Source organism: Aspergillus ibericus (genome assembly GCF_003184845.1).
Source record: "Aspergillus ibericus CBS 121593 unplaced genomic scaffold BO80scaffold_3, whole genome shotgun sequence".
NCBI lineage: Eukaryota > Fungi > Ascomycota > Eurotiomycetes > Eurotiales > Aspergillaceae > Aspergillus > Aspergillus ibericus.
Window position 1 is genome coordinate 56,809 of NW_020292101.1, and position 24,262 is coordinate 81,070.

The window sequence follows — 24,262 nt, forward strand, 5'->3', positions numbered from 1 at the left end:
TGGGAGGGACAAGCCACCCGCTATCGGTCTGCGGTGGATCGTTTTACAGGCGCAGTTCCCGCCCAGAGTGTCGGGTCCGCCTCTGGTTGTAGATGAGACAGTCGACATCAACCGACTCTGCCAGTCCCACTTGTTTTTGTTTCTTTTTCTTCCGTCTAATATTTCACGGTCGAGTCACCCGATGTGTCAAGTCCGGCTCGGCGTGTCTAGTAGTCACTTGCTGTCGGCACCGGCGGCGTATGGGCGCATGTTTCATAGTAATTGAGGTGGTACCCGACTAGAGACGGTCCACCCCCATACAATTACTAAAGTACCACTTATTCCGTGGAGCATATGTATCGAATCCTTCTAGAAACATGTATCGAAGTCATTGACGTCAGCGTAAATTATGGCCCAACAGACCACCGGCATTGAACCGTAATGCAACATCCAGCCCTCCAGAAGTCGATCGATCGGCCGTGGCCGGCCGGGACTGTGAGTGCGGCTGTGGCGGGTCAATAAAGCCCCCAGCAGTCTGGAGAACAAATAGTCACAGTGGTCCAATTTTGAGATCCTTGAATCCATGAGCGTCCTTCAGCTGGGATCCCTCGTCAGCCGTCACGATTACGGACATGATCTGTTCGATCACTGTGGGGACCAGTGCAGGTCATACGCAGTAGATGGCCGGCTTATCCCTACAACCCTGAAATCTGACTGCTTGCAGATGAAGATGATGCTTGGTAATTGATTCAACTTCGGCCTCTCTCGGTCTTGATCTCCGAAGCAATTGAATCTCTCGTTGCTCTCGTGATTAGGAATGGAGTTCACGTCGCCCCATTTAGACCACTTGCGAGTCAGAACCAAGCGGAAACGGAATATTGAGACTTGTCCACAATACCAGAAAGCTCCGTCTTGCGACCGTAACACTAGTACCCCCAAAGCTCAATACTAACTACTAGCACCTTCTATTTTCGTACGGCCTCGATAACAACATCAACACCCTCAACGTCAGGAGTAGAATAGACTTTGGAATGACCCAAGGGACAAGAGTATCGGGAAGAAGGTACCGTACCATAGTCGACCAGTGCAGAGGTACCAGCCCACCCAGTACCTTACCTGAACCATACGTCTTTGTAGACTGGAACCGGGATGAACTCCCCGAACCAATAGAACCCGAAAGGCGGTCAGGTGGATGTGAAACATCAAACCTTGGGCTTTGAGGGAGGCGGGCATCTCATTTCTCTCCTCGCTTTGTCCGTTGCGTCACAATCCCACGCCGGCTCGACGGGAGCGACTCGGGCGCAAAAGTACCGACGAATCGTACCTCCAGACGGCCCTTTTGCCAGTCGGGGGACTTGGACTAGCCACCGTGGCTAAGGTACGGGGGACCTCGCAAGTCGCAATGAAGGCGAAGCGGGGCAAACTGCAAAGTGCAAAGCCATCCTTTGCTCCACCTCAATTCCAAGGGCCAAAGGAAGGTATACCCATCGGGTTTAGCTGGTCTGGACCTGCTTGAATTAGCGTCATACCTTGATTCAGCCGACGCTGGAACACGGGATGGAAATTGTTCTATCGTGATGGGAGACTGAAGGATCACTTTCAGCTGGGATGGATTATTGGGAGGCTGCCATGGTGCACCAGCACCACGACCGAACTATGGAGCCGACGGACCAAGTAAGGTTCATCTGCCTACCTACGGAGTAAGTATGTCTCGGTTCCTCAAGTCCAACTCATCTTACTCTCTGCTGACTGGCGGCACACGACGTGATGTCGGTAGGCCCGCTGCTCGAGTAGGCAAGTAGATGCCTGTACTACCTACAGAGCCGAAGCCGTTCCCCGTCACCCTTCCTCAGTGGCAAGATCGATGCCGGTGGTCGGCGCACAACTTAGTCAATAAAAGGAAGTTAAATCCAGGATCGAAAAGGAGGGAAGGACTTTGGTCTCCAACGGAATGGCGGATCCGGTGCCGCGGCGACGGATAACAATCGAGGACCATGGGTCTGATCTCCAATCACCCATCGGCTAGCCTCTTGACGCTCGCATGATTGATTGAGTCCGCCTCTATTCCCGCCTTTTGACTTTTTTCAGACGGGCGCACTATTTGCCTTCCGCCCCATTTTGGAACCATCATCGCCAGCCGGCTTCGATCATGTGAGCTGCAGGGGAATCCCATCCTCCCCCTTCCGGCGGTACCAGGAACCCGATCCCATTCGCCCAGATCCCTGCACTGCTAGGCTCCACTGCGGAGCCTCAGGCCAGGTTGAACGGCTGGATATCAAGGCCGCGATGGGCTAGTTCCTGTATGTGATAAGTAAAAGGTGACATGGGTGTGGGCGAACCTATCCCGCTCCCCTCCTCCAACGTGCGAGTCTCGCCTCCCCGGATACATCAAAACACATCCCTTGGCGCTATTCCGTAATATGCGACAGGGATGCGAACAATGGGCCACAACCTTAAAACGCACTATGACTGGTACTTTGTACTTGGCCGTGGGCGAGGTAACTAATTCGTCGATCGAAGCCGTGATTTGCAGACGACCCTAGTTCTTTGTGACAGCCGAACTACTGCATCCTTGTTCACAATCATAGGCCAATGGCATTGTCATGCAGGTGGTCTACTGTGAACCGGTCCCATCACAATCGTAGTCCCGAATTTAGATGGACCAGTGTCCGGTCTCAACTCATCGGCGAGCTGTCACTTCCTCAACCGGTGAGACGCACATGGGTCGAGGCCTGTCTAGCAGCAGATGAATGATCTGCCGTGTCTCGACCGAGCTCCTGCGATCCTGATTCTACTTGCAGATCGGTTGCTGTGGAATCACGATCCATCGAGTCCGAATGGCTGCTTAGTCTACGAGTTATGTAGGCATGGATATGCCATGTTTCATGTCGCCAGTTGGGAAGCGTATAGACATCGGTATGGGAGCACACTTGGAAGCCCCACTGTGCTACTCTTCGTACCAGGGTTATGGCCAGACATCAAGGCAACTGTCTTATGTCACACAAGATGTGCTGAATACGTGTACGCTGAGGACACCACCTGACCAAGTTCTCGTCGCGAGGGCCTGGCGCGACAGGCACCGACTTAGTCTGACAGAATCATCGCAGTGGGTATTGGCCTGCGGTACTTTGGACCTTTTGCCTATCAGGGAAATTATAGTCCGTTGCGCAGGTTGGCAGGTAACAGGTCGGTAGCCTTGCGCAAGTCAGATCGCGGATGATTGATTGATAGTAACGTGTGATCATCGGGCAGGTCGGATATTTGCCGGTTGGCAAAACCGCTGTCATTTTGCAGACCGCCGCGGAGGCAACTCTGGAAAAATCAACGTGAAGCTATTAGTGACTGGGTTTGCAACTATAGGCGGGAAAGAAAAAATCTCAAAAAAAGGAATTGACAGTTAAGCTCCGATAGGGGGAATCGAACCCCCGGCTGCCGTGTGAGAGACGGCGATGTTAGCCACTACACCATATCGGATTAATTGATATCAGTGTTTGAGTTTTATGATATATGTTTTACGGCCGTTGCTTGTCATCATCGACAATGTTCAAAACATCGCCGTTCTCCGTTGAACTTTGCCAGATGCTCGTATGCGTTATAGGCTGGCGTAGGCTGGCTGCCTTGTCTCGAGCCGAGCCGGGCAATCGTCCAACCTTGTTGTAGCGGTGACAGCAGCCAAAGCTTGGAAGAATGCGTTGTCCAAGTGTATCCGGTGCGGAATGTATCCAAGGCATATCTGGGCCGGGTGAGTGGCAGCTCGTGCAGGATCCGCATACTCCGTGCTTGTCAGGTTCCCAACCTTGACTCACCCACTTTATTCTAGACCCCGACGGCTGGACCTTGATTCGAGGGATAGATAGTGCCGTGCTGTGCCCAGTGTTTAAATTTTCCAGTGGCCAGACCAAACGCAGCTACGTCATGTGATGCTGTAAATATATTTTACGCACTTGGTACATTGCATCTGCATCCAAGATGAGGCGGCCGATAAGCTAGCGTAAGCTTCGACTGGATAGAACGACCAGTCGATCCTTCGGACAGGGGGGATACCCAAGCAAAAGTACGATCCTATCCTTTCTTTCCTTTTTTCCCACTCCCTTTTTTAATCACCCCAAAGTATAAAACAGGCAAGGTCAAACGCAAAAGGTGACATAGCCGGTCATCCGGATCCGATCCGGACACTAGCCGGACTCCCAACCAAGGGCGAAAAACTCTATTTCGGTTCTTTGATACATCCAGACGGGCCGGGAGGGCATCTCCGGCTTTTGCTATTGGAGACCCCTGAATGTATCCCTCTGACTTGATGGGGTTTCGGACGAGGGGTGATACATAGACCTGGACTTTAACTCCGTATTGGAATCGACTCCCCACCCTTTACCTCTGTTGATTTGATCAGGGCACAATCTACAGACCGGATACCCAGACATCTGTACCTATACAGTGCATGCATGAGTCTTATCTCCACCTCGATGGGATAAGTATAGATAGATAGATAGATAGATAAAATTAGCGCCGTGACGAGGATCCGAAAATTAAATTCCTACTTCGATACGGAATTGATAAGTAGTCCCCGAGTGGACCAAAAATGACACGTCCAGAACCCACCCACCCAGGTACCTACCTACATCCCTACCTAGCAGAAATTACCCTACTTGTCAGCGATCCACAATCTTATTAGGTACAAGGTACGGAGTGGCAAAGAACACCCTAGACGGTCCAGATCGCGGAAAAGTCGGCGAACGATGATGATGATGATGCAGCAGGGTCAATATACTCTGTTCCCACTACCAGGGATCCATCCATACTGCGTCTGCAGATTATATGTGGCTTGGGTGCTATGGTGCCATGCCATACCATGCCGTGCCGTCGGGTGTGGCGAGTCGTCGGCATTAGTCTGCGGTTGAAACTGCTATAATCACGATATTTTTACTTGGTGGTGGTGTCTGGCCCGGTTGGCAATTCGGCGGGTTGAGCGGTCTAGCTGGATTGCATCAGTTGTTCTCGTTTGGGATGTGGTGGGATGCATGGTGAGTGTAGTTGGTGTTGGTGTTGCCCGACTTTTTCTCTTGAACGACCTGTGTCTACAAGTGATGATGCGTGTTCGTACTCTACATTTAGGCGTGTGGAACTATACGGTTGCCTGGAGTGAAGTTTGGTATGTCTGGAGAATATAATCGCCTCGTTACGAGCTCTCTTTAGATACAGTAGGCCTTTCTGCCCAGCTATCTAACTTTCTAGGCTGAATTCAAGCCCAACTGCTCTCGGAAAGGTAGCTACCAGAGCTATATGGCATCAATGCCGACGTCACAGTATGAATCCGTTCCAGTAGTGCATACTCCGTACTCCAGTTAAGTTAACTTCTGTATCGTTGCAAACGCAAGCCTGGTACAACGCCGAGCAGTGTCCAGAACTTCTGCCCGAAGTCGTGCAAGTCGTGCCTTGCGACAGGCGCAGTTGGGTGTGGTCGTCGTTCCTGAGCAAAAGGAATTCCACAAAGCTTGACACAAGGCTGTCACGACTGACTGTGTGTATGGGCTGTTGAGCGGGCAGCTTGTGAAGTGAACGTATTAGGGTTGCACTTTCAGAGATGACTGGATAATGTGCTGCATTGTTCCAGGTTATGCTCGTAACGATGAGTCACTGGGCATGGATGAGTTTTGTGCAAGCCTTGCTATGAGCGAGTTCATTCTGTTTGTATGGATGTGATTAGCATGATGGCTTCTGTAGAGTGATTGGGACCTATTCAGAGATGTTCCACAATGCTATTCTCCTAGATGGGGATGGCTATCTTCAACATTGAGACCATAGCATGTAAACAAACAAAACCAGCAAGCGAAGCAAATGACGAAAGTAAGCTTATCATCAGGTGCCGATAACGTCACGTGTAACTCGGATTTGCTGGAATGCGGCATGCCATGACATCGACACTTTCCAACCTTCACTCTTCTTCTACCTTCGCAGCGGTCAATCCTCCTTGAAATACAGAAGGAAAATGAATTGTCGCTGATCAAGTTGCCTAACTCTCCAGTTCCCTACAATCCCAGCAATGAGCAATACCTAGCTCCAGACTCAACATGGCAGCTCAAAGAACATGGCTCCTCCGCTCGTTACCGCGCACTCTCCCTCAACATTCGGTCCGGTTACGGCCCATAACAAGGACACCAGCTGTCGCGCTTAGATTATGGTCTCAGCGGTACAGTACCGAAGCTGAGTACAAGCGTCCACAGACCCAATCGCCGATTCCCGATCGCGCCTCGGAACCGTCACATCTGAACCCATCCCCCGATGATTATTCTCGCTTCATATTTCAAGATAAATGTCGCTCGACGGTATATGCGGGCTCCGGCGGACATGGGTGTGTCTCGTTTCTCCGAGAGAAGTATGTCGAGGAGGGCCCGCCGAATGGCGGTGATGGAGGAAGTGGTGGGAGCATCTACATCCAGGCTGTGGAGGGCATGACCAGTCTACATAAGCTCGCTCGAAAGGGGATTATAAAAGCCGGTCGGGGAAAGAATGGGCAAGGGAAAAGCAAGGGTGGTAAGCGAGGTGACGATGTCTTGCTTCAGGTTCCGGTCGGCACCGTCGTTCGTGAAGTCGACCGATATGACCCAGTGACGGAGGAAATTCGGCGTCAAAAAAGAGAGCGCAGAGAAGCTGCGGCAGCGGCAGCGGCAGCTGCTGAAGAAGGTGCCGAGGGAACGGACGAGCTGGATGAGCTTGGTTTGACGTCTATTCGACATGACCGCTGGGTTCTTTACCCTGGTGCCAATCCGTCCGATTACCTGACGACAGTATTCCCGAAGAACCCGCCTCGAAGACAACATATCGCTGCGCTGGAACCGGAGTCGCCTATCTACCTGGACCTCGATCATCACATGGATAAGCCGATCTTGCTGGCTGCGGGAGGTGTCGGCGGCTTGGGTAACCCGCACTTTGTGTCTCGCTCCATGAATCGGCCGAAGTTTGCGTCCCGAGGCGAGGGTGGCATGCGTCTCGAGCTCGAATTTGAGCTGAAGCTCCTGGCGGATGTGGGACTGGTTGGCAAGCCCAATGCTGGAAAAAGCACTCTACTTCGGTCGTTGACCAACAGTCGCACCCGGGTCGGGAATTGGGAGTTCACGACGCTTTCTCCCAACATTGGTACGGTTGTCATCGACAACCACAAAGGGCGGCCGTTGGTGGAAATCGATGGGAAGCGTCCGCGGACGAACTTTACCATTGCCGATATTCCTGGTCTGATCGAGAATGCCCATCTTGACCGTGGCCTGGGTCTCGGGTTCTTGCGGCATATTGAGCGCGCCGGTATTCTTGCGTTCGTAGTCGATCTCAGCGCTGGCGACCCAGTGCAAAGCCTGAAGAATCTCTGGCACGAACTCGGTGAATACGAGGGCGTCCGTGAAGAGGAAGAGTTGATGAAGGCCGAGGAAGATGACCTGGAATGGACTCCACCAACCCACGGTCTCCCTGAACTCCAGTCCGAAAGTGATGCTAGATGGCAGCCTGAGCACCCATCTAGAACTCGGGAGCTCCCTTCTCTAAATCTTCCTCCCATCCACAGCAAACCATGGTTTGTTGTAGCCACCAAGGCCGATCTCCCGGAAACCCAAGAACAGTACAAAGCACTTCGTGACTATCTCGCCGCTGTTGAAAAGGGAGACGAGCCGCACCCGGGCGGACATGCCCGTGGATGGCGGAGAAAAGTCTGCGCGGTGCCTGTGAGTGCCATCAGGGGCGAGGGCGTTTCGGGCATTCCGAAGCTTGTCATGGAATTGCTGGATTGAACGACATCTCCAGTAGATAATACGATATGGTGTATATTGAAGGACTTGTAAAATAGCAGGAGTTGATGGACGGTGGCTTGTAATGAATGGATCATCTAAGACATAGTATTTTAAGCAATGAAAATATTTCATCTCTACTACTATCAATAAAGATAGCGTCGCAGTAGACATTATCTACATCGTGAGGCCAACCATGGCGCCATGACCAGACAATCTTATCGTCTCCGAATTTCCCCGCATGACGTCGTCACCACAAACAATAATTTTCGGCGAAAAAGTCGCGATAACAACCACCACCAACCAACCTCAGTTCAACACCAACCAATCCTCCACTCCCTCCACTTTTCTTTCTCTCTCATTACCTCAGTCTAATCCCTCATTCCACCTCCTCATCCCGAAAACCTCCCCAAAAGCAACAACCAAATGAAACAATGCCCACCCCCCACCACCCCCAATCCTCCCCTCCACGACCTAATCCCCCCAACCCTCCACACCATCCTGAGCCCCGACCCAACGGACCCCATCCACCGGTGCTTCAACACCAGCACCAACACCACCACCGAAATCCAACCCCTCCAATCCGCCCTCTGCAACCCCACCGCGACCCTCCCCCTCGCCGACTCGCATCTCCGCGTCTTCCCCTTCAAAGACGTGGATATCTGTTGGAGACGACTGTACACCGATGCGAGTATCGTGAAGGCTTGTTTGGGGATATGTGAGGGGTTAGGTTTTTCATGTGAGGGGGGGAAGGGGAGGAAGAGGAAGAGGGAAAGGGAGAGGGGGGGTGAGTGGGCGAGGGTTGAGGATGTGGTGGGGATTGTGGAGGGGATGAAGATGAGGGATTGGGATTGGGATGGTAAGGGGGTGGAGGTAGATGGGGATGGGGATGGAGGGTGGGTGACATCTGCGGTGGAGGTTCTGGACAAGGCGGTGATTATGACGGGGGCGCCGATGAGGGAGGGGGTTGTGGAGATGTTGTTGGGGGGGTTGCAGGGTATGATTGAACGATTGGAGAGGAGGAAGAAGAAGAAGATGGATGGGGATGCTGAAGAGGAGGATACAAGGGAAGGAAACACGACGCCGCTCTTCTCCTCCGACACTGCACCCACGCCCGAGATCAAATTCCCCATCCCGCGAATATCAGCGCCCTCGTTCGAGTTCTTCCAGCAGCATGTCCAGAAGTCCAAAACACCGATTGTGATTACCGATGCAGTGGACCATTGGCCGGCCATGTCGACGCGGCCGTGGTCGTCGAGAGAGTACTGGTTTGATCGCACGCTCGGAGGACGCAGACTGGTTCCTGTGGAGATTGGACGGGCGTATACCGATGAGGATTGGGGACAGCGGATTATGCCCTTTGGGGAGTTTGTGAGGACGTACCTGGAGCGTGGACGAGAGCAGGATGATGATGATGATGATGATGGTCCAACGGGGTATCTGGCGCAACATGATCTGCTCTCGCAGATTCCGGCCCTGCGGAGGGATATTTCCATCCCGGATTATTGTTTCGTGGATGTCCCTGGGCCGGAGTCGGGAACTCCTGTGTATATGAAGAAGAAGCGGGATGAGGAGGAGAGGAAGCGGAAGATGAAGATGAACGGACAAGAACAAGTCCAGAAGGAGAAGCAGGAGCAGAAACAAGACGATGATAGCAACTCCCAAACCTCCGACAACGAATCTGATTCCATGGACGACCCAGTCATCAACACTTGGATCGGACCCTCATGGACTATATCCCCTCTCCACCACGACCCCTACCACAACATCTTCGTCCAGGTAGTCGGCGCAAAATACCTCCGCCTCTACTCGCCGCATACCCCGGCCTCACAAATCCACCCCAAGGGCAAAGAATCCGTCCATCGAAGCCCCGATCGAGAAAACAATAACCAATCCCACCCCCCAAATACCCAAGAACAACCCCACCAAGGCACAGACACAAACACAAGCGCAGAACAAACCACTGACCCCCAACTCATCGACATGTCCAATACCTCCGAGGTCGATCTAACCGCCATCGAAATGTCCCCCGCCGAAGCCGAACAATGGGAAGACCTCTGGCCGGGGTTCCTGCAAGCCGAGTACGTGGAGACGGTGCTCAAGGAAGGCGAGTGTTTGTATATTCCGGTGGGATGGTGGCATTATGTGCGGAGTTTGCGGGGTGGGGTAAGTGTTAGTTTTTGGTGGGAGTAGATATCATCGGTTTTGTATATATGGCGGTAGATTATACTATCTAGTAGATGCGTGTTCGTGTACTCTGTAAGTCAGAGCTTTCAGTTGCATAGCCTCATTGTTGAGCAAAGTCAACCCACATGAAGAACTAATTTTGATCAGATAAGATGGGTCTAGATGGAGTATCAAGATAGCCATTCACCAGGAACAGTAAATCATCCATACTAAGATCCGGAGGTCAAACAATCGCGAAAATCCACTTTTATATACCAGCAAATTATGAACGAGGTTAGGGACGCGTCGACGTGTTTGATCTTATCCGATGGATGAGTGAATTGCATACTTGGATACGGTTTGTATGAAAGACATCTAAACTAGCTATGCTTAACCCCTGTTCTTGCAGCCATACTATATCTGCGTGGGGAACTGACGCAAAGAGCGCAGGGGGCATGGCATCACTTCTGCGTCCTCACCAGAACTAGAGGCTTGCCTGCCTCGATTGAATCCCCCGGTTGGGCTAGGATTTTCTCCACCGTCGAACCAGCAGCGAGGGACTCGGTGCGGACGGCAATTTCTAGTTTCATGGCTTCCAGTATAACCACTAGCTGGTCGGGGCCTAGCTTATCGCCTTCTTTGACTTCCACTTTCCAGATGTTGGCGTTTAGGGGGGCTTCGATGGGGGTGATATCAGGGTCTAGAATATAGAGAGATGGTGTTAGTATTGTAATTCGGGAAGACGAGGGAAAAGGAGGGGATAGGGGACTACCTTTTAGTAGGTTCTCGATTGTGTCCATCGGGATACCTCTTTCTGCTTTCTCTTTGGCCCACAGTTCAAGAAGCTCGGCCTCAAGCTTGTCCATCTCCGCTTGTGCCTGTCGCTGCTTGCTTCGGATGGCTGCGACTTCTTCTTTGGTATCGCGGAGGAGTCTGTTGTGTTCGGCCATGTCGAAGACGGTTTCTTCCCATTGGTATTCGTATCGTCCACTGTTGAACAGGGCGAGCTGCTTTTCGTACTCTTCGTCTGACACGCGGTAAAAGGTGATCTGATCAAAATCCTCGAAAAGCCAGGGGCGGTTGGCTTCGTAGCCTTTCTTGGAGCCGAGAATATCAACGCCGGGAATCGTCATGCCTGTCATTTGGTATCCGCCTGGGGAGTCCACGTTGTATAGTCTGCTTTGTGTTAGTGTGAGGGCCTTGACAGGAGGATGGGGTACATACGCCATGCAGCTACCGCCCCAGGACACGGAGCCGGCAGGAGTGTAGACTCTGCTGGGGTTCATTTTTGGGCAATTCATCCGATGGCGCGGGTCGACAGGAAGTGAGAGTGGCAGAGCAGTGAAGAATCCAACTGCAACGACCATTAAATTGGCAGTCAAGTAGATTCTTTCAAGCTCTCGTCTGCTAAAGGCATTGTTTTTGGCCACAAAGTCTATGTTGTCGGGCAGATAGGAGGCATAGGGGCGCTGCGTCTCCATGTATCGCGTAAGTGCATCTTTCTGTCTCTGGCTCTCGAACGAAAGCGGGAGTTTGAACAGCCGGCTGGGGAATTTCGCTTGACTGAGGTCACCAAGCTTTGTCTCGATATCACAGAGGTACGCTAAGAGTTTCCTCTGTGGGATCTTTGTTCCGTCATAGTAGAGCATCAAAGCTACCCAGTCAGTGGGTGACTTCAATTTTGTAGGGTATGGAGCTTACAATTCCCACATCCCAGCATTGATATCAGCCCAGTGGAAAAGGTGATGCTACCGGTGCCTTCGCTCAGGGCTTTCTTAAGAGCAGTCACTCTGCAACGGTGATTCAGATCAAAAGATCCAGTGCCGTAGTCAATGAGGATATAGTCATCAGCGGCCTAAATTACACGTCAGCTAACCATTGGCTGTTGGGGCCGAATTAGACTTACCTGGCGATATGAAACCAGAGGCTGGCTCTCACTCGCCTGGATCTGGTGGATGACACCACTCCCGCGATTCGCTGCCGTTAACTCAGGAGCCAATTTGTCACTAACAGGGGATATGCCACTGAAATCGCTCTTGTGGCAACCCTGGCCCACTTCGGCGATAAAACGCTCTACTTCCAAGCGAGAAGACAGTGCATCTTCCAAAGAAGTAGCCCGGTATCTCAAAGTATCTCCCGCTTTCACCTGTCCCAGCTTCCAGAGATCAGCTTTGCAAATCGTATGGCTACTAACGAACCCTCCCAGATCCGGTGCATCCACAGGAAATATCACCGGGTCATCACCAGTCCAGTTGAGAGAACCTATCGCATATCCATACTCGATCAGATTAGAAGGGTGCGCGCCACCTTCCCCACCGTCTGCGCGCGCCCAGGTAGGCTTTGGGCCTAAAAGACGGATGCCTCCTCGGGCAGCGTTGTGGGACACCTTCCAGTCCGTACTATAAAGCATATTGATGCTTTCCGGGACAAGGTATCCTTCGTCATACGGCCCTGGCATAGCCATGATCTCCCAGTGATCTGGATATTGAGGTATGAGGTGCTGCGGTAAACGGAGGTCACCGCTGATATCTGGCACCTGTGAAGTTATTGAAAGGAGGTCACCAGAAGCAAGCTGTCTGCCTTGATAGCCTCCTACCCCAACCCCTGGAGTGGTGGACTTGGATCCAAACCACTCTGCGACATTCAAGAAGCCTCCAAAGACACCCAGGTAAGCTCTACACCCGTTCCCGGTGGTTTTTCCAATCTTCAAACGCTGACCGGCCGAGACCTTTACCCTCGACCACATCGGTAGGGGTGTATCGTCTAGTTTGGCTTCAATAGGAGCACCACATAGTGAGATGAGGGCTGGTCCTAAGAATCCCAATTCTGGTCCGCTCAATGTAATCTCTAGTGCCTCCATCCCTATAGGGTTACCAACAAGTGCATTTGCAATGCGAAACGCCGTTGGATCCATAGGGCCAGAATGACAAAATCCCCTCCCCAAAGTTGGGCGGCCGGGCCAATCTTCGATAAGCGTATAGGCACCGCCAGAGACAACATCAATGGCAGACAGCTGGTACTTGAAATCATTCAAGAACCTCGTCAGGGTTTTCCCGGCAACGAATTTGTCATCCGCCAGGACTTCAGCCAAGAACTCCAGGTTTGTTGGAGGGCCACAGATTCGTGACTCTGTCAATATAGTTCTCATTCCCTCAATTGTTTGCTCTCTACTTGACGAGTGATACATGACTTTTGCAAGCAGTGGGTCTATAGCTTGTGTTAGAAGATATGACTGTGGTTGATTACTGACACTTACCGTAATTCGCCGACACTTTGACACCTCTATAAACCCATGTATCGATTCTAGACCCTTGCAATTCTTTCCACTCGACAGTCTGAAGTGTCCCCGGACAAGGCGCAAAGTCCTTGGCCGGGTTTTCGGCATAAACTCTTGCTTCAATGGCGAAACCAGACGGTGAGTGGACTGGGAGGTTAGCGAGATACGCCGCGTTGATACCTTTCTTTCCTGAAAGCTGGGCGTCTGCTTGTTTCAACATCAGTTCCACCAGATCAATTCCATAGCATAGCTCTGTTATTCCATGCTCAACTTGTAGGCGCGTATTCATCTCAAGGAAGAAAAATGCACCGGTCTCGTCATCCACAAGATACTCGATTGTTCCAGCGGATCCATAATCTATCGACTCCGCGAGACGGACAGCAGCATCACCCAGCCTTTCTCTTAAGCCGGGATTTGTGGTAACAAACGGGCTTGGACACTCTTCTATAACTTTCTGGTGTCTCCGCTGTATGGAACATTCACGTTCACCAATGTATATGGCTTTGCCGCCACCATTCCCAAACACCTGGACCTCGATATGGTGGCTCGATGGAAAATAGCGTTCAACAAAGATTCCGGCATTTTTGAACAGTGCCTCGCCTCTGGACTTGACTGTGAGAAAAGAATCTCTAACTTCTTTCTCTGTATTGCAGGTTAGTAGACCCATTCCACCGCCACCAGCTGTAGCTTTCAGCATGACCTAGATCAATGTCAATTCAACATCAAGCTTGAGGTTACCTAGGTCCAAATACCGGAAATCCTAGTTCCTTTGCAATTTGAACAGCTTCGTCCTCGCCTTTCACCAGTCCCTGTGAGCCAGGCACGATGGGAACACCAGCTTGTGTCGCAAGATCTCGTGCAGTATGCTTAAGCCCAAAAGCCTCGATGCTCTCCGGCGAAGGACCGACAAAAGCTATCCCAGAGCTAGCAACAGCTCTTGCAAAGTCCGCATTTTCAGACAGAAACCCATATCCCGGTATAATTGCGTCTGCATTGTATTGCTTCGCGATTTGGATGATCTGCTCTCTGTGGTTCCAGGTGAATGAAGTCAGCAATTGCTCGGTCGGGATAATATCAAGCACCCTCACCCATCGATGTACGCCTTGGATGGTGTGCCAGTCAGGAGGACGGCTTCGTCTGCCAGGTGAACATGGGTGGAAGCAGCATCCGGTTCAGTGTAAACCACTACTGTTCGAAGATTCAGCTTCCTGTGGAACATTAGACATCGGTTTTGTATGGCAGGAGATTCCATACCTAGCTGTCTTCAAGATTCTAACAGCAATCTCGCCACGGTTGGCGACTAACAGTGTCTTCAGTGATTCCATTGCAGATGGCTGTTGAAGGGTGAAGGGTGTTGGCGGGTCGGGTCCCTCTGGTTATATTAAAGAGCAGCTCCTGTCGTCAACTCTGCACGCCTACTCGTTGACTGTTACGATGAGCAGCTCGGGGTTCGATGATAAGAGGTATGATGTAGATCAACGGCCGTTGGAGAATTGGAGATGGGTGGGGTCAACCCCTCGTAGATCGCTGATAAGCCAGGTGCCCCTCTTCAGTCTGCAGAACGAAGACTCAGGTGCAGGTCATCCCGTTAAACTCCCTAGGTGCCTGCAAATGACGCGTAGGCTAAATATGCGCATTTTTCCAGCGATTGAGTAGGCGTTGTTGCCCAAGTGTCTTGGACGGATTCTCCGGGGTAACGGAGAAGTTCAGTAACTTCCCAAATTTTGAGAACGCGCCAAGTTCGGCACTCAGTGCTATTAGGTTTATGATTGCATTTATCTTGGTTATCGAATATGATTGACGCGATGGCCGCTGGTGGTTCGCTATCGAGGAAGCTTATCCAGGAATTGGAGGGTGGCGCCGTTACCCCGCCATTCAACTCCAGTCGACCAGGTGGTTCTTTCGCCCAATGGCCTCATTGCACACTAGAGTATTTTCAGCCAACCTTTGCATGGCTAACTCCCCAACTATTTGCATCATAACATGGCATAGCACTAGCATTCCATTGGGAAAGCCAATTCATGTGCCGGGAAGTGAGCTGGCTGTTCCTCGTATGTGGTAGGGACCTTGTACCAGGTTAATTGTGTCAGCCATGATGGTGTCCTCGGACTGTTGATACTTACGAGACTCATGTACTTTTGTGCAGTGCGATAATGGAATGTTGCTAGCATTGGGCTTGGTTCTCTTGGCCTGTCTTGGATAACAATGACTCCTCATCAGTACTATATCACTAGCCAAAGAGAAAGAACATTGATGAGACCAGACGCATTCAGGAACAGCCCAAGCCGTCAAGTTTGAAAATGAACTCGAACTCCAGAGTGATCAATGTGAGTGGCAGGAATACCTGAGCGAGACGATCATGAGCGATAAGCTGATAAAGAGCAGTTAGTAGGTTAGCCTTATTTAGCATAAACCGTAAGAGTATATCAACAAGATCCGATATGGTGTAGTGGCTAACATCGCCGTCTCTCACACGGCAGCCGGGGGTTCGATTCCCCCTATCGGAGCTCAAATTCTCTTTTTGCTTTTGGTCGTTCATTTTTTTCCTTACAGCTTGCTTATGGTTTTATTGCTAAACGTCTTTCGTTATCTTCTCCCAAGAATTGTTGTTCGTACCATAGGACTCCAAAGGGATATCCGTCCCTACAATTACCAAGCCCGAATTATATATCGTTGCAACCCTCCCAGTGAGGCTGAACGGAGGAACTCTTCTCATTTTCAATGTCATGGGTTCGTACTCTCCTCGTGTATCAGGATACGATTCAAGTCCTAGCTTTAAGTCTGATAAAATGCCTAAAATTCCAAGACAGAGTATTCAAATCCCCCAAGAGTCTCAAATATACCAAATTATGAGGATGCGGAGGGGGTAAATAGTTTGGATTTTCATGCATTGTTCTTTTTTCTTGGATATACGGCATGTTTCTTTACAAATAGCACTTCCACATCGCCATCCTGGTCTTGATATTAGTAGTATATGAACCCATGACTGGTCATAGAGCTGGGTCTTGCACTGGAATATTCTGATGCCTCGAGGCAAGATTGGTGACCCAGTTTGTAAGGATTGGGGCATGCTTAATTGCTGTTGAGAATCCATTGTAGACAGGCACATCATCCAACCCCTTTCCTCTGTTACCATTTTGTATCTACCAACCAACCCATCATCATACCGTCCTCGATTGGACCGCTTCCGCATGTCACGACAATTATTATCATCAGAGTTCGTCAAGCTACCGGGTCTCGAACATCGTAAACACCGACAAGGCATCCTCCAAGCAGAGGTCTCCCATGTTGGCTGACGGAGTGATGGATGCTATATGTTACAGCTATTGGAGGCCGCAATGATCCGTTGAGCGTACGTAGTTTGAGTATAAGTGGAGATGTAGTTTAATAGTTTAATCCAAGCGACTAAGGAACATGCAATGATATCGATATGGTCATTAGTATGACTCTTGTCCCCACCAGATACCCCCACGCCATGTGGCAGACCTTCATTATTGTCGGCCACTAAACCTTGGATGTAGATGAGATGATTACCCATGACTACAAGAGAGACCTTACCATATATCGGCTTCATGTGCACTTGTGAAAGCCTTACCGATGATTATTGTGCAAATATAGTCTTTAATGACGGTAGATGTTATGCCAGGAATCACATCTGGCCTACACTTTTGCATCTCAATGATTTGTAACTGCCTGAGCCATAATCCTCTCATTCTTGTGCATGGATGGTGGATTGATATAGTTTATATGCATCATGTTGGTTCCTCCGCCGCATAGCCTGTAAATTCCCGATAGATAGTAACCGTCTCTGCATCGGGTCATCTAGAATCCTCCCGTCAACTTCTATCCTCGAGATCAGATTCTGAGGCCATGATCCATGGGCAGTGGTGGGGCGGGTCCGATATCGTTGGCGCCGCGATGAATCATGCTTGCCGGAATCGGATAGGCGGCACGCCCAAAGCCCCGCGCCGCGTAACCGGAAGAGGGCAAGCGTTGTCAATGGAAGGGCGTGCAGGCGCGCGCAGAGATCCAGTTTTCTGGTCGAATGGTCGTCCGTCTCCTCGGACCACGCTGATTTCTCCGGACCATTCTCACGCCCAGCGCGCGCAGAATGGGTCAATCATGGGCCAAGCCGGTTGGACCGAATACGACTTCCATGCATCAGTCTCACACCCCCCTTTGGAACGCTGCTAGGCTGGGGGCTAGCAGTTGCCCCCAAAGGGTAGGTCCACGAATGATCCCACTCCCACCGCTGGACGAATGGAACCTGCTAGCAGGGGGTCCGTTCCGGCATGCTTTTGATACCCCAGACGAAAAACATAGTCTACCTTCGATGCTGGCCTCCGCTGCCCGCTTGCTCATTCCCTTTCTGACTTGATCTCCATCTCTTCGCCATCACTCTTCTGGTTTCTCCTCCGCGCCTCAACCTGGGATGAGACCATCTTCTCACATCCTGTAACCATAAACGAGACGTCCCTTAATCCCATAGATCGAAACCCTATCAAGTCAGCAAAGAATGGAGTATTTCGACTTCGATGAAGCCTCATATGACTCCCACGTGCGCGAAGATGATGTTGCTTCGGACAATATTGAGCTCGACGAGAACGAGGCTGTGGAGAACTTCAATGTCTTGTTTCAAGAACAAACCCTAGAGTTTCCCAACGACCTGCCGGAGCCCGATGCCGGCGCGCTGGATAATGGAGTCCAACCGATGAGCCGCGCCAAAGACCCATGCGACTTTTGCAGACATATGGGTCTGGATTGCTTCGTTGCAAAGAGTGGCGTCATGCGCCAAAGTGGTTGCACCTGTTGCATCTCGCTCTACCGAGAATGCAGCTTCACGCATGCTCCAGCGCCGGGCAAGTTCCTGGACACCTTACATCCAATCAACGAGAACGCCTACATTCACACTGGCGGGTTGACGGGCAAGAAAGCGCTCAAGTCTCTCTCCTACATCGCCGAAGATGATGGTCGAGCGAGGAAAAGCAATTCTCGACTGTCGCGTGAAGCGGTCCGCATCCTCAAGGCATGGCTGCAAGAGCATAGCGAGCACCCGTACCCAACGGAGCCCGAGAAGGACGAGCTACAGCAACGCACGGGATTGAAGAGAATCCAAATCTCCAACTGGCTTGCCAATGCTCGACGCCGCGGCAAAGTCCGCCCCGCTCCACCCAGCAATCCTTCGACGGGCGCAATTGACATTCCCGGGCAACAAGGCGTGGACGTCGCGTACATGACGCCCCTGGAGCGTTGGAAACACTCGCCCCCGGAAAACGAACCCGCTGCCACCTCTGATATTCTGCGAGCCTTGGTGAGCACCGACCTGAATCATGAGCGACAGCGCTCGTCCAGGCCGGGTCACGTGCGTTCCCTTTCTCGGAAGACTGGGTCTAGCAATGACTCAAGCCATGCCAACTCCAATCTGTTCCAAGCTCCCTCGGTTAGCAGTCAGGAGACTAGTCGGTCGGCCAGTCGCTCTTCCTTATCCGACCTCTCCTTTGCCTCTGCTTTCTCCCATCGATCCTCTCTCGGGTCCTTTGGTTCGATGGAGCGGAAGGAACGCCGTCGCCGTCGCAAGCCCTCACTTCCGGTGAATGCCTTCAACCAACAGAAGGCACGAAGTGCCCGGATCTATCAATGTACCTTTTGCACCGACTGTTTCCAGACCAAGTATGATTGGCAACGTCATGAGAAGTCACTGCATTTGGCTCTCGAGAAGTGGACTTGCTCGCCGCTCGGGGGTGTCGTCGCCATTGATGGTGCCAACCGCTGCGTATTCTGCATGGCCGTCAACCCCGATAACAATCACCTGGAATCGCACAATTACAGCACCTGTCAAGAGAAAACGCCCACGGAGAGAACCTTCTACCGGAAGGATCATCTCAACCAGCATCTAAGGCTGATGCACAACGTCAAGTTTGACTCATCCATGGACGCTTGGCGGAGTACTATGATCGAACTCAAGTCTCGATGCGGCTTCTGTGGGCTGGGACTCACAACCTGGAAAGATCGTGTCGACCATCTGGCCTCCCATTTCAAAAACGGCAGTACGATGGCCCAATGGCAAGGGGATTGGGGCTTTGAGCCGTTTGTCCAGAGCCTGGTGGAGAATGCCATGCCGCCATACCTCATTGGAGGCGAACAGAAGACTCTTAACCCTTTCAAACCGCCCACTGCTGAGCAATCTTCGGGTTTGGTCCAACCGGAGGACGAAAACTGTTATCGCCGCCTGCAGCGTGAACTCACTGCATTCATTCACAACCAAACGGCTATTGGTGTCATTCCCACGGATCGGATGATCCAAGACCACGGCCGGCAGATCATCTATGGAAGTGACGACCCCTGGAATCAGACATGTGCCGACAACCCTGTCTGGCTTAGCCTTCTGAAGCGGGATGCTGGTCTCGAGATCATGCCAGGCTCCGAGCATATTCAGTTCGCCGACCTGGAGATGCGACCACCGTTTGCTGCTGCTGAGGGCCTAAGGCAGCCGCCAGCTGAAAGCAGCCTATTAGCCAGGTCTTTTTACCCCCAGCAACGGACATTCAGCCCCATGACTCCCAGTTCTGGCCTCCAGAGCCCCGCGTTCGTAAACGGTCGGTCTTCCGCTGCGGCAAGTGCCCCTGGCAGCTCTACTGGCAGCTATGCGGAAAGTTCGAGCTTTCTTCCTTCCCGGCCGTATTCCAGGCTGTCTGCCGACTGGGGAAGCAGTCTGTCTGCTGGCGTGGCTTCCCTATCCACGCCCTTGAGTGGTTCTGTTGACCAGTTTGTGCAAATGGGATTTGACCCGGAATTCCTGAAACAGCTGAATGAGCGGTATGATGAGTTGCCGTTGGACGATCTGCAGGGCTTGAGTTTTGAGGACAGTCGACGCGAGGGTGAGCAACAACCTCCTGGGAAGCCTTTTCCAGTCTCCAACCCTGCTTCTGTCCCGATTGCTATCCCTAGCACACGGAGCCCGGATACATTCATGTCAGATACCCCCGACCAGGGCTATCCGGGGGTGCATGGGGCATGATCGGGCATGTCGAAGTTTGATGACGGGGGAAGGTTGATATGGCAAGTGTAGATAGTGACGACTGTTCCCCTTGTGTTTGAAGAGCCATTGTTCCGAGCGTGTTCTCGCAATTTCAACTGGAGACTTTCATTTGTGGCAGGAACTTAAAATATGTACTGGAGAGCGACAATTAATATACCCTATTCCGATGAAATCCGCGGGGTGCTCCTTGCATGCCCGCACTTCACGTAGAATTAGTGCTGTCACAGGGCGTAGACATAGGGCGTAGACCCAGGGCCCCTCCGATTGGCCACCACCCCTTGCTCATCCCCAGCCAATCCCGGGCCAGGGTCTAGATGTGGCCTTATCGGAGGGGCGTATCGGGCTGACATGTGAAAGCCGCCGGGACTCGTTCGGAACTTTCCACCTGCACAAGCACCTGCTTGTTTCACAAAGGCAAAACGCTCATCGAAATCCCGCAGCTGTTGTCATTCTCTGCGTCAGAAAAACGCAACCCCCACCATTTCATGGTTCACCCCTCATCGGCGCAGCCCACCTGCAACATGGACAAAATGGACGATCTCGCAGCAGTGAGCGATACAGTGGTATATCGGCAAGTGCTGACGGTTTTCTCTCCTGTGATCCCGGCATCTATTCGACGACAGCTTCCTCGTTTATATTCCACGATGTCTCGCACTGTGAAATCGGACAAGTCCAGTGTCAAATCCGGCGACTCCCGGAGTGGCTTTATGCGCTCGATGCGGTTGTCTTCTGACGATTCGGGGGCGGGATATGCGAACTCCTTGTCCGATCTTTCTTCAGGGCCTGATCTTCAGCGTCCCGGTACCGCCAGCAGTGCCTGGACTGGGCGAGATTCATATGCTTCGTCTGTTTGTGAGAAGCAGGACTATACGGAGGGCTCTAGCGTCGGGGGCAGTAGATCTGGTGATGTGCCCTCGGTGAATCCCAAGTATGAGATGGAATCTGGATTGCAGTGGAATCGAATCGTGCCTGGTCTGTATTCATCCACCTGTTGCTGCTCACTAAAGCAGACGAGAACATGTTTTATGAGGGCAGGCCTGGCTAACAAAACTTAGCCCTTAGTCTACTGCAAAACGCCTCCCACGAAGCTCAGCAGCGTAGATGCGACGCTCGTCTAGCACGCTTACTGTACATTAACGCTCTGGGTTATCTGCTCGACGGCCTCCCTGCAGACATGACCGATGACGAGATTAGAACGATCCGGCGCAATCTCCCTGCCGAGGTGAGAGAGACTTTGCCTGCGCGTGTCCAGGGTCCATTTGCGACAGGGCTCCAAAGGTTGCTCGCAGAGGATAGGTACCCGCCGTATCCCCCGGAGAGGTCATATATTCATCGTCTGTTGGCGCTCAGTATCGTTTATTTCTTCCTCCTTTTGCAATTTTTCATGCCGCATATCAAAGTCCTCGTGCGCTTTCTGTATCAATACGAGCGAACCCATCGGGTTACAGAACGGGCGATAACCACGGCCAAGGACGCGGTGGATACCCTGGGCAGACGGGGCGTGCATTTGGGGTCTGCGATCTTAAACTCCCAGGAAGGAAGGGTGGGTGCCAATGTGGCAGCTTGGTGGGTGGAGGGCATTGCCGGTGGGCTTTACGAGGGACTGGGAGAGGGCATGATCATCATGGGTCTCACCCGACCGCATGCTGAGATGGGGAGGGCTTCTATGCAGGCGCAGAGATGATGACCAAATTGGATGATGTTGTCCAACATAACATAGACTTTTTAATTTGATACGATGTATGATTGTTTCCTAAGAATCTAGACGGGCACGATAACGGAGATAGCGGACATAAGGCGCGCCGACTCTTCAATTCCTCTTCGCTCGCGCGCCCCCTGAACATTTCCAACCACCCATTTCCCCATCATGTCGACAACCCGGTTACCCAATATCCCCGCGCTTCGAAAACAGCAACTTCTCCTAGAATTGTGAGCCCGACATTCCCGTCCGACTGACCACCCGGTGTTGACTCTCGCAGCGCAAGTTTACAACATGCCGCTCCCCCGGGAACCTACATGAGCTTGAGCCCGGGCGATCCTACGCTCTGGCTGGGTGTGATTTTTGTTCGGTCGGGTATACCCTCCCTACCAATCTACCCACATACCATACCTAAGGTATAAAAGCTAAGAATTTGTGGTATAGGCCCCTACGCCTCCGCCGTCCTCCGCTTCCAAATCCGCTTCCCCACCTCCTATCCCGACATGCCTCCCCTCGTGAACTTCGCCACCGACGTCTTTCACCCCCTGATCGTGCCCCTCACCACATATACCTTCAGCACTGGTGCCTCGAGCGAGGATCCCGTCAGCGCGACCGACGATGAACGTCTGCCTCCGGGCGGGTTCAGTCTCCGACATGGCTTCCCGCATTGGTTCGGTCGGGCTAGACGAGGATTGACCACCTCGGTGTCGTCGCCCCGGGAGACGAGTGCCCGGAATTCAACTGCTAGTGAGGGTGTATCGGGGAGTTTGTGCAGGGAGGGTGTGGCGGAGAATACCGCTGAGATGCCGGAGGCGCAGGCTCAATCGGATGGCGAGAACGAGAACGAGAGTGAGGATGAGAATGGGGAAAGGGAAACGGTTGCGCCATCACCGGTCGAGAAGCCCGTGGAACCGAGACACACCGTCCCGGTAACAGAGCTATTGAATTACATCCGATCTACGTTTGACGACGAGACGGTGCTGGATTCCTTGCCGCTAGAGGCAGCGGGGAATCCAAGCGCATGGCATGCATGGAAGGCTCATCGGAGAGGAAGTAAGAGTTCTGCGACGCTGAGTGGATCGAAGAAGGGGAGTAGTCCGCAGGCGAGATCCCCCGGGGATTGGCACTGGGATGGGATTTGGGCGAGACGAGTACAGAATGAGATTGAGGCGAGTAGTTCGGATGCGATGTTATTTGGGAATGCGAATCGGGGGGGAGTTGAGGAGATGGTACGATTCCACTTGACAGTGTGGTGATGTTGTTTGTTGGTTGGTTGATGGCTAATGAGTACAGATTCGATTTAGTCGTCTTGATGCGACGACCCTGGCTTCGGTTAAGGAGATGATGATCCCGCGTGCGGAGGAGGTCCCTTGAATAATTCATTTACCCTATAGAATAATGTGACTCAGTTGATCTGACTACTCGATCTGACCTCATATCGAACGCATCTAGACCGCTGACCACGCATCGCGCCTGCCTACACTGCATGACCTCACCTCCTCGTCCTCTTCACTCTAAAACTCCATCTATATCCCCATACCATATCCTCCAAACCACCCATCTCATAACCCACATATATACCCAAATACCACCACCACCAACCATCTTAAGAATACCAAGTCAACATGTCAACCTGGTACACATCCTACAAAACCTCCATCACGGTCCTTCTCCTCGTGCTCGTCCCCATCGTCGTGATCTGCAGTATCCTGGCCGTCGCCCTCGCATGCTCGGAATTCTGGAGCTCATCCCGGAAATCAGTCACTTGGGTGTTTTGGATCAAGTCGCTGGATCGGACTAAGGGGAAACGGAGTCAGCGGGATTTGGAGCGGGGGGGTTCGGAGCAGCCGCATTTGGCACATACGGGGGTGCCTGGGTATCGGGAGTGAAGTTCACCTTTTTGGGGAGGTTGTATAGAGGGGAGTGGAGGGGGGGGGCACCAAGTTGGTTAGTTGATATTGGTCTTGGTGATGAGTGATCAGTTGGATGTCGAGCAGTCAGTCAGTCAGTTGGGATAATCGACGGGAAGTGAGCTAAGGAATAATTGAGCAGATGAGACTTCGATACATGCTCCAAAAGGATTGTGGATACGAGGTGACCACCATGTCTCGAGCTGCTGTCTTGTCATCAAATGCAAGACACGACGAGTTGTTGGATACTCTATTTGGAAATCGTCGACTCGGACTACTTTGACTCACAATACCAGACATCCTAATTGCTGGCTGACTATCTGGATCGGCTACGATCAAGCAAGACACTTTGCTGCGAGTGCACAAGATACGTTTTCTACATTGGTGGAGGATGCTACTGGATATGTGATTGTCATGGGT

General features: G+C 52.0%; 7 protein-coding genes and 2 non-coding genes across 9 annotated transcripts; 7 read left to right on the forward strand and 2 right to left on the reverse strand.

Annotated features, from left to right (window-relative positions):
* Positions 1–3,381: 3,381 nt before the first annotated feature.
* On the reverse strand, positions 3,382–3,453 carry BO80DRAFT_t40. Its single transcript has one exon. It is a non-coding gene; the product is annotated as a tRNA-Glu (tRNA).
* A 2,466-nt stretch (positions 3,454–5,919) lies between these two features.
* BO80DRAFT_421242 (GTP-binding protein Obg) lies at positions 5,920–7,873 on the forward strand. The gene has a single exon (XM_025718558.1). It carries the CDS (start codon positions 6,048–6,050, stop codon positions 7,752–7,754), a length of 1,707 nt encoding a protein of 568 aa, XP_025579511.1. The 5' UTR covers positions 5,920–6,047; the 3' UTR covers positions 7,755–7,873.
* Positions 7,874–8,635: 762 nt separating this feature from the next.
* BO80DRAFT_421243 (putative JmjC domain protein) lies at positions 8,636–10,059 on the forward strand. The gene has a single exon (XM_025718559.1). It carries the CDS (start codon positions 8,691–8,693, stop codon positions 9,942–9,944), a length of 1,254 nt encoding a protein of 417 aa, XP_025579512.1. The 5' UTR covers positions 8,636–8,690; the 3' UTR covers positions 9,945–10,059.
* Positions 10,060–10,252: 193 nt separating this feature from the next.
* On the reverse strand, positions 10,253–14,753 carry BO80DRAFT_129940 (bifunctional urea carboxylase/allophanate hydrolase). Its single transcript, XM_025713575.1, has 9 exons — positions 14,449–14,753; positions 14,283–14,402; positions 13,947–14,220; positions 13,174–13,894; positions 11,824–13,124; positions 11,619–11,772; positions 11,142–11,571; positions 10,690–11,093; positions 10,253–10,617 (listed from the first exon to the last, which is right to left on the reverse strand). Exons 1-9 carry the CDS (start codon positions 14,517–14,519, stop codon positions 10,379–10,381), a joined length of 3,714 nt encoding a protein of 1,237 aa, XP_025579513.1. The 5' UTR covers positions 14,520–14,753; the 3' UTR covers positions 10,253–10,378.
* An 876-nt stretch (positions 14,754–15,629) lies between these two features.
* Positions 15,630–15,701, forward strand: BO80DRAFT_t24. The gene has a single exon. It is a non-coding gene; the product is annotated as a tRNA-Glu (tRNA).
* Positions 15,702–17,292: 1,591 nt separating this feature from the next.
* On the forward strand, positions 17,293–20,402 carry BO80DRAFT_421245 (putative homeobox and C2H2 transcription factor). Its single transcript, XM_025718560.1, has one exon. It carries the CDS (start codon positions 17,711–17,713, stop codon positions 20,210–20,212), a length of 2,502 nt encoding a protein of 833 aa, XP_025579514.1. The 5' UTR covers positions 17,293–17,710; the 3' UTR covers positions 20,213–20,402.
* A 109-nt stretch (positions 20,403–20,511) lies between these two features.
* BO80DRAFT_421246 (uncharacterized protein) lies at positions 20,512–21,968 on the forward strand. The gene is made up of 2 exons (XM_025718561.1): positions 20,512–21,205; positions 21,289–21,968. The coding sequence occupies exons 1-2, from the start codon at positions 20,878–20,880 to the stop codon at positions 21,915–21,917; spliced, it is 957 nt and encodes a 318-aa protein (XP_025579515.1). The 5' UTR covers positions 20,512–20,877; the 3' UTR covers positions 21,918–21,968.
* Positions 21,969–22,090: 122 nt separating this feature from the next.
* Positions 22,091–23,377, forward strand: BO80DRAFT_421247 (putative ubiquitin-conjugating enzyme). Its single transcript, XM_025718562.1, has 4 exons — positions 22,091–22,162; positions 22,213–22,307; positions 22,377–23,161; positions 23,226–23,377. Exons 1-4 carry the CDS (start codon positions 22,101–22,103, stop codon positions 23,304–23,306), a joined length of 1,023 nt encoding a protein of 340 aa, XP_025579516.1. The 5' UTR covers positions 22,091–22,100; the 3' UTR covers positions 23,307–23,377.
* BO80DRAFT_129995 (uncharacterized protein) lies at positions 23,304–23,822 on the forward strand. Its single transcript, XM_025713576.1, has one exon. It carries the CDS (start codon positions 23,419–23,421, stop codon positions 23,731–23,733), a length of 315 nt encoding a protein of 104 aa, XP_025579517.1. The 5' UTR covers positions 23,304–23,418; the 3' UTR covers positions 23,734–23,822.
* Positions 23,823–24,262: the final 440 nt, after the last annotated feature.

Bases quoted from the DNA above. Each gene is read 5' to 3' on its own strand.
- BO80DRAFT_129940 (XM_025713575.1), bottom strand. From the start codon at position 14,519: ATGGAATCACTGAAGACACTGTTAGTCGCCAACCGTGGCGAGATTGCT. The intron at 14,403-14,448 runs GTATGGAATCTC...AATGTTCCACAG, and splicing joins AGAATCTTGAAGACAGCTAG to GAAGCTGAATCTTCGAACAG. The intron at 11,094-11,141 runs GTATGTACCCCA...AACACAAAGCAG, and splicing joins TGGGGCGGTAGCTGCATGGC to ACTATACAACGTGGACTCCC.
- BO80DRAFT_129995 (XM_025713576.1), top strand. From the start codon at position 23,419: ATGACCTCACCTCCTCGTCCTCTTCACTCTAAAACTCCATCTATATCC.
- BO80DRAFT_421247 (XM_025718562.1), top strand. From the start codon at position 22,101: ATGTCGACAACCCGGTTACCCAATATCCCCGCGCTTCGAAAACAGCAA. The intron at 22,308-22,376 runs GTATACCCTCCC...TTTGTGGTATAG, and splicing joins TGTGATTTTTGTTCGGTCGG to GCCCCTACGCCTCCGCCGTC. The intron at 23,162-23,225 runs GTACGATTCCAC...TAATGAGTACAG, and splicing joins GGGGGGGAGTTGAGGAGATG to ATTCGATTTAGTCGTCTTGA.
- BO80DRAFT_421242 (XM_025718558.1), top strand. From the start codon at position 6,048: ATGGCAGCTCAAAGAACATGGCTCCTCCGCTCGTTACCGCGCACTCTC.
- BO80DRAFT_421243 (XM_025718559.1), top strand. From the start codon at position 8,691: ATGACGGGGGCGCCGATGAGGGAGGGGGTTGTGGAGATGTTGTTGGGG.
- BO80DRAFT_421246 (XM_025718561.1), top strand. From the start codon at position 20,878: ATGTCTCGCACTGTGAAATCGGACAAGTCCAGTGTCAAATCCGGCGAC. The intron at 21,206-21,288 runs GTCTGTATTCAT...AACAAAACTTAG, and splicing joins GTGGAATCGAATCGTGCCTG to CCCTTAGTCTACTGCAAAAC.
- BO80DRAFT_421245 (XM_025718560.1), top strand. From the start codon at position 17,711: ATGGAGTATTTCGACTTCGATGAAGCCTCATATGACTCCCACGTGCGC.